General features: G+C 42.1%; 2 protein-coding genes across 2 annotated transcripts; one reads left to right on the plus strand and one right to left on the minus strand.

Moving 5' to 3' along the window:
- Positions 1-115: 115 nt before the first annotated feature.
- On the plus strand, positions 116-5,502 carry LOC103803734 (borealin-2-like; the record flags this gene model as incomplete). Its single annotated transcript, XM_009076307.1, has 9 exons — positions 116-244; positions 1,378-1,421; positions 1,761-1,821; positions 2,517-2,584; positions 2,728-2,795; positions 3,078-3,173; positions 4,211-4,343; positions 4,621-4,707; positions 5,455-5,502. Coding segments are annotated over 9 exons (734 nt in total), but the record flags the coding sequence as incomplete, so codon positions are not given.
- Positions 5,503-7,119: 1,617 nt separating this feature from the next.
- On the minus strand, positions 7,120-15,630 carry DNAJA2 (DnaJ (Hsp40) homolog, subfamily A, member 2). The gene is made up of 8 exons (XM_009076306.1): positions 15,563-15,630; positions 14,332-14,552; positions 12,885-12,965; positions 12,456-12,589; positions 10,655-10,851; positions 8,716-8,860; positions 8,425-8,552; positions 7,120-7,892 (listed from the first exon to the last, which is right to left on the minus strand). The coding sequence occupies exons 2-8, from the start codon at positions 14,442-14,444 to the stop codon at positions 7,704-7,706; spliced, it is 987 nt and encodes a 328-aa protein (XP_009074554.1). The 5' UTR covers positions 14,445-14,552; positions 15,563-15,630; the 3' UTR covers positions 7,120-7,703.
- Between the last annotated feature and the right edge of the window lie 1,030 nt (positions 15,631-16,660).

Raw genomic sequence — 16,660 nt, forward strand, 5'->3', positions numbered from 1 at the left:
GGGATTTCTGCGCATAAAGCCTTGTTTGAACTCTCTCTTATAATGCGATTGCTTGCGGCGCTCATACTTGAAAGCGCCTAACACATGCGGCGCTAAAAGCTGTTTTGTTTCCAAGCCAAGGAGCACATGCAGGAGATGAAGAAGGAGCTGGACTCGCTGCTGCAGACGGCGGAGAAGGCGTTGGCGGTGGAGCTGCTGACGATGCCAACTGCCGTCAGGAAGATGAAGAGGAAAGACTTGCTCAGTAAGTGTGTCCGTGGCCCTGGACGTGCGAGCAGTGCCCGTGACCAACGGGAGAAAAAAGTTTTTTGCTCTGAGGGTGGTGAGACACTGTCCCAGGTTGCCCAGGGATGTGGTGGCTGCCCCGACCCTGGTGGTGTTCAATCCAGGCTGGATGAGCCTTGAGCAACCTGAGCTAGTGAGGAGGTGTCCCTGCCCAGGGCTAGATGATCCATTCCAACCCCTAAATCCTATGAAAACCTGTGAATTTAGTGGCTTTTATGAAAAAGTTTGCTTTGTTTGGTGAGTATTCTAAGCTAATCAGCAGTGCTGTTACCCTGCAAATGCTCACTGAGCACTCTAGTCCAAATACACTGACATGTGTAACACAGGGGATAGAATTTGTAGCTAACAGTGAATGCTTTTTTTAATTAAGTGTCCTGTTAAGTTGTCTTATTTAAAGCCTGAAGAGCCAAGGAGTAGTTACAAACCTAGTGCTTTCTGTGCATGGACACAGCACTCCTGACAATCTGCATCTGTTCCTCCCAGCCACAGGTTATTTTTTCTTTATCAGTTTGAAGTCTTTTACTACTGAGCCTTTCTTGTCTAGTTGTTTACCTGTGTTGATGAGCAAACAAGTTTTTAACCTCACATCCATGCAGCAGTTTAAGATGTGGTGTCCACTCAGCATCAGACAAACATTCTGATGGGAACTGAGGTTTTTAGGCTCTGCCTTTGCAGCTGCAAATTGCAGGAGCCACACAAAGGTCCAGCCTAAGGCTCTTGAAGAACCTGAGTTTACTGCAAGCCTGAGTATGTATTTTGATGTCTTTCTTCTGCCTAACAGTGTGAGCTTTCTGCAGCACACTGTGTGCATGTGGTTCTTTGTTATATACACTCTGTGACTACACTCAGTATCCCCTCAAAGATTAAACATCCTGAAATGGCCTAAGTTTTTCATGGTTGTTTTGTAGGAGTGACTATCCTACAAGGCTTGAATCTTGTTCAAATGCAATATATATGCTAACTGAGGTTAACTATTTAAGCCACTGTAATCCTGAATTACTTGTTCAGCCTCTTAGCCCATAAGGTAAGAGCCTGAGGATGAAAATCATGCAAGTTGTATTATCTAAAAAACTAAACTTTCCTGGGTTACAGATCTGCAAGGAGGAGAGGAACTGGCTCTTGCTGCAGTGGTAAGTGTGTGTTTTCAAAGTTTGTCACAGTTTGCAGAATAGAATTCCTCTCTCTCTGCTGGAAATATTCCTGCCAGATTATTTTATTTGGCTGTGTGTTTCAATAGAAGATGGCATGAAAAGACTGTCGAGCCAGCCATGGTGCAGTTAGGAGCATTACCTAAAGTTTTAAGGTCATCTGCTGGCAGAAATCCAGGTGTTTCTGAAAAAATAAATGTGTTTAGCCAATCCCACTTCTGCCACTTGCTTTTGTGCCTCTTTAGCTCAACTGCCTTTTGTAACATAGTATTAATTTCCTGGGTAAAATCTGTTGACCTGCCCTTGTTGGATAAATTGTTGTTTTAGACTGACTGCTCTCTAGAAGATGTACCAAATCCCAAACTGGTGAAGAGCAACAGCAAAAGAGGCAAGTCAATCCATTAATATATAGCTTGTGGTTCTTAAATTTTCTTTATTTTATGGGTTTGAACTGAGCTTTGGTAAAGTGAGTGTTAAGCCTGAAGAATACAAGAGGGAAAAGTGTGTAACATCCCCCCCAGCATTCTGTGTGTTGGATCACGAGCTGTGCTACTCTTGGAGTACTTCAAAACATGAGATGAGAGTTCTTGCCCTTTGCATGTATCACTGAAAACAGGGAGAAGAGACAGATTTAAGTGACTTGTCAGTGCTTTGCAGTATAGCAGAAGAGCTGGGAAAGTCACCTCTCTTTTCTTAGTTTCTTAGTTTCCCCTTTGTCCTTCTGCCCATAGAGCTATGTAAGAAATATCTTCATATAAGAAGCTATGTAAGAAATATCTTCATATCCCAAAATGTGCAATAAGGAAGAACATTTTTCTTCATATCCCAAAATGTGCAATAAGGAAGACTCTACCCCTGGGATGTAATTCTGTTTTGTCTGGGGGTAAGGGAGTGTCTGGTGTGTTTTGGCTGTCCTGTGTGTCACATGGTTTGCTTTGAACCGTGTCCCAGGTGAATGACCATGGGGTAGCAGAAGTGCTAAGTAGCTGTCAGTGGGTAAACAGGCTTCAAACCTGAGTCTGAAGTGTGTTTTGTGCTCTTCATGAGATGCTTATTTCCCTTGTCTTGCTCATACATTTCTAGTTAAGGTAACTACAATTGTGGAATATCAAGATGCCAAGCACGTTTCTGCCAAGAAAATCTCTAAAAAAGTAAGTTTATTCTGGTTTTATTCAAAAAATATAAGGGCTTAGTCAGTTGTGACCTGCCAGGCCCATGCCTGGGCAGGCCAGTGACCTGCTGTTTGAAAAATCAGCCACTTCTTTTAACTGCAGTCTTACATATACATTTCCAGATTTCCAAAACCAAGTCCTTGGTTTCGTTGCCCTCGGATTTCAATGGCAAACTGAGCCCTCTTTCTAGGTAAGACTGACCTTTGATAGCTTATTTAGCTCACCTGAACTTGTGAGTGCTGAATAAAATTGTTTTGAAACTAAGTAGCTGAGATTTGAGCCCAACAGGAACATAAGTGATAAAGGGATTGTGCCATAACCCTAATGAGATGCACTGCAGTGATGTGAACCCTGAACAACAAAGCACCTCTGGCTGGTGAAGGGATGTAGTTGTGTCTCTCTCACTGAAGGTTTACAGTTCTGAACTTAGGTGATCAGTGCAGATTTCCAGACGATGCAAAGGAGTGTGTAGGAAATGCATCTTTGCTCTTTTGGGACTAAGGAATTGTTCTGTCTCTTCTCATTGCAGTGCCACAAATTTGAAATCCACTCCAAAAGCATCCAAAAGGTAAAGGGAGTTTTGGTATGTTCTTAGTAAATGATTTTGTTAAATATTATCAATCTAATATGAATAATTATCCATCTAGATTTAATAGATCTTCATGGTTTGCTACTGAATTTGGCAGTGGGATGTGAAGCAGTGACACCCCCTGCTCTGAGTGTGGTTAACTTTCTCATGGAGGCACAGGATTTGATGTCCTAACTCAGTTTTTTTTAAAAAAACTATTTAGAGCATAAATTCTACTCTCACTATTTATAGGTTTACAGCTCAGACTCCAATTCTCCGAGCCCAACCTTGATTAACATGTCCCAAATACTGCTGTGTTGAAAAAACTAACCCCACAAAACCCTCAACCAAATACACTGATCATCAGTTCTTTGCATATTGAACAGTTAAGATTGTCACTGTCATTCTCCTACAGAGTTTGGCTTTGACACAAGTCATCAGCTGAAGTGAGGGGGTGAAAAACTTAATTTCAGTGGATCCTGAAACCAGCAAGTGGCTCAGTTTCACCTGGGCCTGCTGTAAGTGTCAGAGCTTTGTTTCCATGTGGAACATAGCCAGACTGTACAGTTTTTCAGTAGAGAAAGGATCAGATACTGAAAGCTTAGGAATCTGTATGGCATGAGGCATTCCCTGCACCAGCCTTGGCTTTTACTGCTCTCTCCCTGTAGGAGACAGATATAGCCTGTGTCTTATCTTAAGCCCTGAGGCATGAAGTTTCCTCTTTCCAAAACTGTAAACATTGACTGCTGATACTGGAGAGAGGATATTCTTGTCACTGGTCCAAATGTCAACTTGCTCCCTGGCCTGGAGCACAGGCTGAGGTTACTGCACTGTCAGGGTCACCAAATGTTACCTAGAGGTGCTTACTAAATGCTGCTGATGGTTGGAGTTCCTGTAGTCTTCTGGCACAACTGGGAGAATTTAAACCTGTCTTTCACTTAGGTGTATTTCCTGTCACTTGCATTTGCTTCATGCTTGAAAATTTCCAGCAGAGCTTAGGAAGTTAACCTCAGCTGAACCTTTGCATTGTATTCTAGTGCTGGATTCCCACAGAATGTCTCAAGAACTTTACCTACCAGTGGAAGAGTTCAAGGCATGTTGAAAAGAAGTAAATCAGTACCTCAAAATATAACTGTTCCATTTGTAAACATCCCCCTGGCTGATGGACAGGTATCTTTTTCTTTTAAAACATTTTCAACTTCCTTTTCAGTTGATCAGTGTGAATTGCCTGATAGTGACAGCTCTTACTGTTCCTGATGAGATGCTGCTGAACAGTTTTTGCAGTGTAGCAGGGGAAGCACATGAGTTCCAGAGAAGCTGAGCACTCATGTAAAACTGTTTCTCTTTGTGTTTAGACACTTTGCACAGCTCTCATGTAAAACTGTTTCTCTTTGTGTTTAGACACTCTGCACAGCTCTCAAGTAAAACTGTTTCTCTTTGTGTTTAGACACTCTGCACAGCTGGTGGAGACCTCTGTAATATCGATGTGCAGCTCCTAAATCGAGACACAGTGCAGCATATTCATAACTTGGTGGTAAGCTTAGATGCATATCCAGACACCTAGTCTGGGTTTCCCTGTGAGATGCTGTCACAAATGCCAAGAGCTTTAACTCTTTGGAGTCTAAGCTTAAACTGGAGGGAGGAGCAGGGAGGGGAGAACTGCTGCACACAGATGATGTGTGGAAGCAAATGCACTTAAATTAGCAGGGGCAGTTTGCTAATTGCCTGGGGGAACCTCAGGAGCATAAACTCTTCCTTGGGGATGGCTCTGGTGTCTCTCCTACTGCATGAGCAAACTGCAGTTCTCTTGTCTCCTATTCACAAAGGCCTACAAAGCTACATCTAGGTTTTGATTCTTGTTATAATCTACTATTCTGCATCCCTTGCTGGGTAAGAACTATACACCTGTTCAATTCTCTGCTGCAGTTCAATACCTTTGGTTCAGGGAAGTAAATGGTTCTGAAGCCAAATGAAGGGAGCACATAGTGCCTGACTCACCTGAAGATAAGGGTACCTGAGCTGTTGTTTGAAGTAAAGGAAATCTATCCAGAGATTAGAAATATTGCCCAGTTTACAGCTGTGCAGGTGCTGAGACTCCAGTGCAGCCTCCTGAGTGGAGCTCAGGGTCTGGAGGCTGCTCTGTGTTGTGTGACATGGACCTGCCCCTGCAGGCAGGGGGGAGTGCTTGCTCACTGCTTGCTTCAGCAACACTGACTTTGCTTTCTCTTTTCCCACGTTCTGTGGGGTAGCTTGAACTAAAATGAGTTTTTCTCCCCTTAAGAGTGAGCTGACTGTACTATGTGGAAAGGCAACAGCCAAACCAAGTTAATGGAACTGTCCTGTGACTGCAGAACGTGTGATGGCTCTTGCACGCTGGTCCTGAAGTGTTAATGATGTCTGTAATGTCCTAATAAAGCTGTGAACTGCCCAGTAAATGTTTTTAAAGGCCTTTACACCATGTGATGTGTCTTATTTCATCAGTTAACTACTGCAGTAACCATTGAAACCAAGACAGTGTAGGCTGTGACTGTGTGTGGAGTTCTGCACTACACCTGTGTCAAGGTGTACTCTTTGGAGTAGAGCAGGTGTATCTAATAGGGGCAGCTCTGGAAGAAGTCCCCAGTTAAGCAAAGATGCTGCTGGCAGGACCCTAAATGAAGCAGAACTAGCCTCCACACAGTGATCAGCTCCTCCTGTACCACTTCAGCATCCTAGCTGAAAAGTTACCATGAACCCCTTCCTCTCTTTCCCCCTCAAAGAAGCAATTTGAGATAAAAAGTTGAGAGTATATACCCTGTTTTCCAAGGAAGTGTATCTTAAAGCTACTACTTAGTGTTGTAATTGTGAGTGAATGGTGAAAACTTGTGGGAGAAAGCAGTGAGGAGAAAGGATCAGCAGGTAACCACAGCTTCACACAGCAACCTCAAGTTTCAGTGAAGGAAAATAAAAGATGCACTAGAGAATGCCACAGCATAAGTCAATACTGAAATACAGATCAAACAGTATTTATTTTTGCTTCATTTTTAGAGTCTATAACAAGAATGTTCAGCAACACTCAAATGCCAACACCTACCCAAGCACATGGAAACCCTTGGAGATTGTCCCTCCAACCTCATTGGTAAAGTGTCAACAACTATCTGAGCAATAATTAAACAAGTCACACTTCAGATTCGTAAAGAAAAGTAGAGCTTCAACTTTCTCACTTAAAGAGGGAGAGAAACCTTGCTATAGAGAGGCAGCTTACCAACCCAACACTTCATGCACAACAGTTCCTTAACGTAACAAAATGCTTAGATAACTACCTGTACCTGTTCATTAGTTAAGGTCACATTTTCACTTTGTTGTGGCATTTTTACCAGGTAAAATAACAAGAACTGAAGCTGGAGAACTTAATTAACTTCAAAACAAGGTGCAAACTACTAGAAAAGTAACAAAACCATCTACATTTAGTATGTTTCCTGGTCAAAAATGTTTGTCAAGTACAATACTAATCTCAATCTTTTACAAACTGTTAATGCAAGCACAAGTTGTCAGACAAGGTTCATTTTTACAGCTTTTTTTTTTTTGCTTTTTTTTTGTTAAACTGGAAACATTTCTTTAGGAAGTGAGGCTGAATCAGGCTTGGAATAGGATTGAAAGGCTAAGAGAAAAAGAGATCCATTATTTCAGAATTGAATCATTGTCCATTTTGGTATCTCAGCACTCGATTCAGGTATCCTGCTGTTTTCCTCACACCAAGGGGACATGGCTGCAGCCTTCCCTGTGCCCAGTCCCTCCTCCTGCAGGAGGAGACTTTCCTGTGGCACACAACTGTTACCTAACCTCAGCCTAGCCTTAAAGCAGCTTCAGCCTCCCTGTGTTTATAAATGTCTATCATCTACATAGTCTCTTCATACACAGACTAGTTAAAGCCACTGGAAAAGTAAGAGTTACAAGGCAAAAGGAATATATTATACACCAACTGCTTTTATTTAATTTCAGAAACCGTTCACAAGATGGTAGAAAAAACTTACAACCACTTCTAATTTAGTCTTTCATTGTTCCCAGTCAGCTCTAAACCCATTATGTGCAAAGCCCATTTACCATGCATCTAGATGATAGATACAGGCTATGAAATTCTTGATTCTACTTGTAGCAGCTTATGCAGGTGCAGCCAAATACCAAGCCTCAGGACAAATTGTACACAAACTTTACAATGTAGAATTCGAATTTAAAATATGAAACTTAAAATCTACACAAACTGGTAAAAATCAAGCACAGATACGAGGACAAACTTAAAACCCATGTGAAAAGGAGTCTCGTCTTCCTTTCAAGTGCTTTATTCTGCTACACAGTCAAAATGAAGATGTAAGCTTGTGGTTAGTTTAAATTACACTCTGGAGATACTATAGACCAATTTTAAAAGTTACACATACAGCAATAGATGTCCATTGGTTCATCTGGATTACTTATACAATCCAGCTGGATTGTTGAAAACAAGTCAGGCAAAATTTTGAAAGAAAATCCTTGTGCAACTTTTTAGACAAATGTTTACTGATGGGCACACTGTACCCCAGGTCCATGATGGCTGCTTTCTTCATCAGAACTATCATTGTAAGCTTCACGTCTCTGGCCACCACCTGAACCACGAGTGGTATCAAATTCTTGCAGATCTACCTCTTCTGCATCACCAATTACATTGGGAAATTCTGGTCTAGCTGGCAGAAGATCTTCAAGTTCCTGCCCCAAAAGAAGAAATGCATTCAGTGTTGCATCTACAACTGCTAAATAACCTGACCAGTTTCCCACAGCTTCAGGACACCTCCCTGAGTGGGTTTGGTTTACAAGGGTTTCCCACAGCTTCATGACCTCCCTGAGTGGGTTTGGTTTACAAGTCTGAGCTGATCAAAGCCCTCAAGTGCAGACCCATTTAAAAGTACTTGTATCAACTGAAGACACCACCTAAAGAAACTCACATGTCATCAACCCAAAGTGCCATCAATGAGTACAGCTGCACTCTGAGAACTTATCACACAGCAGCAGAAAGATTCTCCCTCCTGTCTGTGCAACACCAGCACAGCTCAAATACAGGCTCCATAAATTCACATTCCAGTGGGTATTTCCAACTAATGTGTTGCCCATCAAAAAAGCTGAAAGAACAATTGGTACTTGCATCTGAATTTCAGCACTGAAAACAAGCACAATGAGGTGCAGCACATGCACTGTGCACGCGTTGACAAGACACCACAGTGAGGCTTGAAAAAGTACTTACTGAAAGCTTTTCTGGGCTAATCCAGTTATTTTCAGGAAACTGGACATCAAATTTAATGTAGAGATCCCCCTTCTCAAAAGGATTACGGTACTGTGGCATTCCTTCACCTCTGACTACACGAACACAACCTGCAATGCAAAGACAAGAAAGCTGCAGAGAACAGTTCCTTCCCCACACAATCCTCTTGGTTTCCCCAGCCTGGGTTCAGCCAACAGGACAAGAAGAATGGCATTAAGGGTTAAAGAATCACAAAAGCATAAGTCAGAGAAATCCTCATCAGGTCAAGCTTACCTGGTTCAATTACTTTTCCAGGAGGGTATTTAACCACAATTTGGCGTCCATCAAGGTGCTTAAATGTGAACTGAAATCCACACAGTGCCTCAACCAGTCCAATCTTGTGTGTCATATGCAAATCATTCACATCCCGCTGGAACACCTGAAAAACAAGAACAGGAGATGTCTCTTCCAGGCCTATCATCACACCTCCACCAGACTCATCATTTAGAGCTCATTACTATTTATATACACCCTCCAAAGTCCATGTCAGAGCAAGAGCCACAGCCTCTGTGTGAAGTGATTCTGTTAATTCAGACAGCTTTAACATGCTTGAAAAGTCTGTGCCTGATGCAAGTGCCACCTAAGATAAGGCAGACCACACTGCACCCTCTGAGGCAACGTTCAAACTAAGCAGGAAGGTGTGTACAGCTGCAGTGCTCTTTCACCCCCAACATCTTCCACACAAGCAACCTATGACCAACACTTCCAACAGTTTGACACTACTCCCCCATGCTGGAGTTTGTGAGCAGCATCTTTGTTTCTCAGCTTTTACCACCAGGGTTCTCTACTTCAGCTGACCTGATCTACAGCAGGACCCTGATCAGGTAGTCCACAGCTGTCAGAAGTGATCTTTAAGCCACATTACTCAGGATTCTTAATCAGAATAAATCTTAGATTTAACCACTGGCAGAACCAGAACACTAAGTCTATCTAGTATTACTAAATAAAGTACAGTATTTTCAGGATTGGTAATACTGTGAAAGTAGATGTAGCCCATTAGAAGCCTTAAGGCAGGAGCAGCATCACCATCTGGAATGTGATGCCATGGTACACATGTGGCTGCTGTTTGCTCACAGGCTGTTTCTCCCTTATGACAGCCCAAACAGAACTGCAATGTCATGTTTCAACCAGTGTGACAGGAGAGAGAGAGAAATGTGTGAAGAGCTCTGCAGAACTGATTGACAGATCAGCAGTCCTTGACACAGTTTTGAAAAGCTTCAAAAGTACCTAATTATCAGATAACCAACATGATATTCTTACTAGATAACTGCAGTTTAAATCTGTACCCAATGCTATTCTTTCTGGCAAAACAGAACCTTCCCCATTCCATTCAACATTTCCCCCTGAGTGTAACACACAAACTCCTGCTTATTTCATCCCAGCAAAGCCTGGCACTTTCAGACTATAGCATTAAAGCAAGGAGCAATCACCTCAACTCTGCCCCAAGGGAGTTTTAACAGAGAAAGATAAATTGCAGTATTTAATTCCAAAGTGCAATGTGTATCCTCCAGAACACAGTGAGCACAAGTCTTCACAAACTAGTACAAAACAATCACGTTTCTGTTTTGTTAAGCGAATCAGCAACATCACCATTTTTTGTTATTTCCAGAACCACAGTGGCAGACACAGAAAGCACCATCTGGGCTATCAGGAGGTCCCTGCCGTGTCACAGGACATTGAAAGAAGCAACACTTAGCATTTTGTTAGTGTCACGAGCAAAGCAGATTGAAGTTAACATCCTGAATGGCTCTTCACTGCACCTACTGTATCAAAGCCAGTCCAGGCTTCCCTGAGGAATTACCTTTCACTAGCCCTGGGAAGCACCAGAATCTGCCTGTGCTCTGGCTAAGGACTTGCACAGGTTTTTCTGGCTCACCATGAGAGCCACATTCCATACTGCACGTACTGTATCAAAGCCAGTCTAGGCTTCCCTGAGGAATTACCTTTCACTAGCCCTGGGAAGCACCAGAATCTGCCTGTGCTCTGGCTAAGGACTTGCACAGGTTTTTCTGGCTCACCATGAGAGCCACATTCCATGCTATAAATCTATCAAAAGCTATTCACCATCTCTCCCAGAGCTGCAGCTGTATGAATTGCTCTGAATGAATGGCCACCTACAGAACTTACATATTAATGACTGGGATAAAAGGCATTTAAAAGATAAAAGCATTACCTCATTCTCCTTTTCTTGGAGTAAAAGGACAATATCACCTGGTTCCACACCTGGAGCCTGGTCTGCTTCTCCACTGAATGTAATTCTCTGCCCATGTTTCATGCCTTTGTCTACATGGACTTCAAGTATTTTTACCTCTTTGATCACCTTCTTCCCTTCACACTTTTTACAGCGATCTTTTTCATTAATTACTTCACCTAAACAAAGACAAATTTCGAGTTCAGAGATTTCCACATCATTGCATCCAATTCTGAAGAAAGACTCTTTTAAAGCAGGCTGAAGAATTTGTGCACCACAACTAGTGATTTGATGTTGCTTTATGAGTTCCTCACAAGAGGAAATCAGGCTCAATTTACCCGAGCTGGGAGAGGGGGAAAGGGAGAAAAAAAGGGGGAGGTGTCAGTAAATAACAACAGAAGTACACATAACCTTCCAAGGTGTCTTATTAGGGATTTAGAGAATGGCAAAACAACAGTCTGTCTACACTGCAAGTGCTCCTCAGTCTCAATACAATTGGCTTCAGTAGCCTTACCATTCACTACTCTTAAAATCAATGCAAAGCCTACACTTTTCCATTCCTTGCCACGCTAGGAATAACACAGGCTAAAGCCAAACTGAAGCATCTCCTCACCCTTAAAAATCAGGATAGAAATTTCAAAGAGTTTCCAAGAATTTAGGAAGCTCAGTTCCCCTTCTGTTAACAACAGGATAACTGGGTTCTGTTCCCTGACAGCTCCATTTCCAGCACCTCCCCACAACCAGCACTGTGTGAACACAGCCAGCAGGACTGGAGTCCTGCATACACAGCATGGGAAGAGCTGGTCAAACCCCAGTTTGGTGCAAGAGCAATATATAGGATTTCCCAGGGAAACAAGCTAAATGTCTTGGCACAGAAGGAATTTCACTTCTATACACTGAAGTTTTTCACATTTTCACCTCCAGCAAACTGAAGGATGACTATCCAAAATAGAGAGAATTGACTCTGTTCTTCCTCACCTTTCCTTTTCAAGTGAGCTATTGTCTCTGTACAGAGTAACCAAAGGACTGGGCCACATGCACTGTACAATTTCAGTACTTTTTTCCAGTACTGCTCAAAGTGCCACAAGCATATGCACTTGGCCTAAAACATTAAACTTCTCAGCTTAAACCACCTTTGTGTGAAACAAAGCATAACGTGATGATGCAGTTGAAACAACCAAGTATGTAGGTTAGGTATGTGAAATGGGAGAACAAAACACTTAAAGACAACATCACTTATGAAATGATTTGACTAGTCACAAAATACAACTCTTTGCAGTTTCTGAGCGTTGTGAAGAGTAAAATCATCCACCAGGTGATGTTACTGCTCTGCAAACTGCAGAAGACCTAAAAAGAAATCCCACATGCTGAATTTGTTCCCTCAAACAGAACCAATTCAGCCAAACCTATCTTCTTGTTTTGAAGAAGTTTAAAAAATCAACTTCAGGTTTCCATTTTTAACGTTTTTAAACTGTCCTTGGATATCAGGAGATGCAAAAAGACAACTCCTAACCCAGCAAAATCTTGGGGTTTACTTTAACAGTAATATTCACATCTCAGCAGTTTTAAAAACAATCAATCCCTACTGTTCAAGCTCCTAGGCTGCTTTTCAGTACATTAAACACTGCAAATCTTGCTGCTGTGGAGTAAAATGATCTCTCCGTGCTGACATCAGATTGAGGCCCAGCTGAATACATGGGGGCAGAGCTGGCCTGGATAAGTTCCTCCAGAGATTTAACCAGGAAACCAAACACATTTAGCAGCACGGGACAGCTTGGCCTACCTTCTCCATTGCAGTCAGAGCACACAGACTGCATCTGCTGGACCATTCCAGGAGCCAACTGTCTGATCATGATGCGCACACCTCTGCCCCGGCACGCGTTGCACTTCTGAACAGATCCAGCCTTCCCTCCCTGCCTGCAACACAAAGCACCAGTGGCACCACAAGAACATCCAACCCACCCCCCACACCAGCAGGTTAAAATGCCTCAATCCTAACTGCCCATTAGAATGAGGCTCTCCCCCCTCCCCACCTCCCACCAAAGCCCTTGAATAGCTCCAGTCCCATCAACAGCACCATTCAAGTTCAACAATTTGCTAGTCTGAAACCTCCAGCAAGTGAAACACTGATCAAGATCTGACACGGGAGATCCTTCATTACACTAACTGCCAACAAAGCAACCAGAGAACTCAAAAACACAAACAAACTTACCCATTACACGCACTACAAAGGACATTCTTGCTAAGTTGTAGTTTAGTTGTCTTTCCATTATACAGATCTTCTAAAGAGACTCTACAAAACAAAGCATTTCTCCTGGGTTACCATTTACAACTTACTTTCCCCATGTAATTAAAATACTTGCCTAAGACAAATCAAAGAAAAGCAGACCTTCATAAAAAGACTCAATCTGCTATTAAAATAAGATTGTAAAGCAGCATTTTGGCTTTCACACAGAGTTAATATAAAAATATTCCATACCTACCAATACACACTTGTAAATCTGAACAGAATTTGAGAGAAAAGCTGTCATTTAATCAGAAGAAACCAGATAGGATTGTTTGTGTTTCCCAACAGGAAACTAGCTGAGCTAGCATTTTAGGTGCTATTATGTAGTCAGAGCTAATTTTTTTCAGCTCTACCAGGCAGGTGAGAAACAAACCTCTCTAGGCAGTCCAGAAAATATTTATGACATAAATACATAAGAACACATATTGAATACTTACTACTGTGTTGGGTTTCCACACAAGAGTTTAGTGGGGAGGGTTAGCATGTCCCCAAGGCTTCTTAATGCTTTAGATTTGTTCATATTTTCATTTTTTTAAGAAGCTCTTGCATACACTATCAAACTCTAATAACCATCATACATTGCTAGAAGACTCTGTACACATATTTAGTGTTTCTCCTAACAGGGTTTGTTAGTGGATACAAATTTCAACTCAATGTATTGAGGAAATGCTTCCTGACATCAGTCTTTACCAACAACAACAAAATCAAAGCTAATTAGTAACACAGCATGCAGTACTAGCTATTGAACTAAGCAAGCATGTAAAATTAAATGTATTTTACTAAGCACAGTTTGCCAAATGCAGGAAAGATGTAGCTTAACTTAGGAACTTAGAAAGGACCTGCTCAGCAGGCAAAAAGCCAGTCATGACTGCAAGGAGAGATCTACAAAACACAATTAGATGTGACATTCAAGAACAGCTTTGAAAATATACAAACCCAAACCCACCACACACACTCTTCCCTTTACTATGAGTTTCAACCCTAGTTCCAGCTGGTACTGCACTAAGTCTTTCCAGAGCACCTCCACTTGCCTAAGAGTCCAGCTCATGAGTAACACTTAGTTGCTGAAGGGTTTTTCAGAAGAGAATTACCAAATATAACTAAGGAGCGAAACAAAAAAAAAAAAAGCTAACCAAGTACATACAATCTAATGAACCTAGCCAAAGGAAGTATTAAGTGGCCTACAGATGACCCAACCATGAAAAGCAGCTCAAGATGAGTGCCTCCTGCCCCAAACACAGCACACAGGGCTGAACAGTAGTGCACACTCCAGAGTATCTTAAGTGAGCAGCAAATCAAGAGTGGAAACTAGCAGAGGCAAGAACTGATCAGGAGAGCTCCAAAGGACAAACTGCAGTATCGAGGTACTCACTTGAGTGGATGCATCATATCTTCTCCTCTTCTTCTGCCATTACGACTTCTACTCTGACCTCCCATGAAATTGAACAATCCACCACCAAAGATATGGGAGAAAATATCGTCCATGCCACTGCTGCCACTGCCTTCCCTCAGGCCTTGCTCCCCATAGCGGTCGTACAGCTCACGTTTCTCGGGGTTGGACAAGACTTCATAGGCAAAGCTTATTTCTTTGAACTGCAAGAGGAACAGTCAGAACAGGCATGAGATTTTACAACTTCATGGGAGCATTTCACTCGTTCCTTGCGCATGAGAATTTACAACATCATGGGAGCATTTCACTCGTTCCTTGCCCAGCATGAACTTCCAGTTAAGAAGGTACACAATGGAACAGTTCTCCAGCCTCGTTCTAATATGACTTACTCTAAGCAAGGCTTAAAAGTCAGACTTGGGCTTAGCTGTGTTACCTCTTAACAGAAAATATGATGTTTTAGTGCAAAACTTGGTTGACTTTTTACTGTATCTAACATAAACCAAATTTCTTACAAATAAAAAAAATGTAACACTCCTGAAGAAAACCACCAAGTGCACAATACTGCAGATGCCACAGGCACAATACCCAACAGAGTTACAGGCTAATGGCAAAGACTTCAAGATATGTTAGGCACTTAAAATACACCAATTAAGTAACTTATTAAAATGTATATTAATGTGTTTGTCCTTATAACAACTTAGTGTCTTTTCACAGTCATCCCAGCTCACCTCCAGGCAGCCACTACAACTTCAATTTTCTTACAGACATCCAGCTGAGTCAACTTAATTGACAATTCCTAAATTGCTTTTAGCATAACAAATCTGATTCAACCTTCCCACAGATGTAATTTGGTTTATGCTGCAGCAGTTTCAAGAACCTCTACACATACAGTTTCCCATGCTGGAAAAACTTGGAAAACTGACCACCTTCTGCAAATACCCACATAGCTGCCAAACCAGCTGATTCCATCTCAGCAGATCAGGGAGGCAGTTCTTCCCTCCACATCACCTTCTCAACCAATTTGACTCAGCCAAGTGCTGCACCTTGTCACGAGGTGCACTGGCAGGTTTTGAGACTGGGAAGTTGACCAGAGAGAGTTCCCTCTCACAGTTATTGTTTCTTAACAATTTGAGCAATAAGCCTGCACTCAGTTCCTTAGGTGCTACTGTAACAGCAAATTTAAAGCCTTTAAACAAAGAAGAATAAGTCTTACTTTGTCTCCTGCATTTGGATTCTTATCAGGATGGTATTCCTTGGCCAGCTTTCTGTATGCCTAGTTGAAAGAGGGAGAAAATTAGTTTCAATTCTGATTAATCAGGTTTTTTTCTGAGAAACTCAAGTCGTGCCCCCAGAAAGAAAGGAAATCCAAATAAAGCAAAGTGGAAAAACTACAGTGTTTCAGAATCACTCATACGCTGAAATGATACATGAAAAGAGTTCTGACATGGCTACATGCATAAATTAACTACACTTGGATTTAAACACAGCCACAGCACACAATAGGTGAAACTTGTTTTTTTGCTTATCTTCATTAGGTGACAGAGAGGACCCCATTGGACTTCCATTAGAATCCCTTACTCTCCAAACCTACACCACCACAGCAAATTTCCCCACGTGTCTGTCCCTCAATCACAGTACATGACAACAAAATGGCTGCCTCAGCTTCTCCTTCCCCCTGACAACCAGCCCTCACATCAGCACTTTGTTCCTCCTCACCTGCCAAAAACAGAAGGTTTCACCTCGCCTGGAACTAGGGATGTGGGTGACACGTGCAGAAATGTACCTACCACTGCTTTTATTTCACTGCACTGCTCTAAAACAGGAAAAGGAGTAAGTACAGCCAAAGCTCCAGAAGAGATTTTTCAGAACACTTTCTCTGGTTTTGATCAGTACTGTGACCCTCAGGACCATCCCTGTTTCTCCAGCATCTAAACTAACTCTGTAGACCGACAGTGTTACACACAAAGCTTCAGAGATTTCCTCCAGCAGTACTTCATCTTGAGGGGACCAAAGCAAACAGCACAACAGGCTGAGACTCTTCCTATGCCTTGAGTTTCTGACAGTGAAGACCTCAACTCTCCCCCACTCCATCTCAATACCCCTCAGAAACACTCAGGGGACAGTAACAAACTACATTAAACACAAGCTTTTATTTTCTCAGTTACACATAATATAAAAAGCTTAAATGATGCAACTGCAAAAACCTGAAACATCAGTTTTTACAGGGGATTTTCCAAACACTTTATTTCTGCCTAACTGAGCATCTAAACTAACTCTGTAGACTGACAGTGTTACACACAAAGCTTCAGAG

Source organism: Acanthisitta chloris, unplaced genomic scaffold, assembly GCF_000695815.1.
Source record: "Acanthisitta chloris isolate BGI_N310 unplaced genomic scaffold, ASM69581v1 scaffold26446, whole genome shotgun sequence".
Classification (NCBI taxonomy): domain Eukaryota; kingdom Metazoa; phylum Chordata; class Aves; order Passeriformes; family Acanthisittidae; genus Acanthisitta; species Acanthisitta chloris.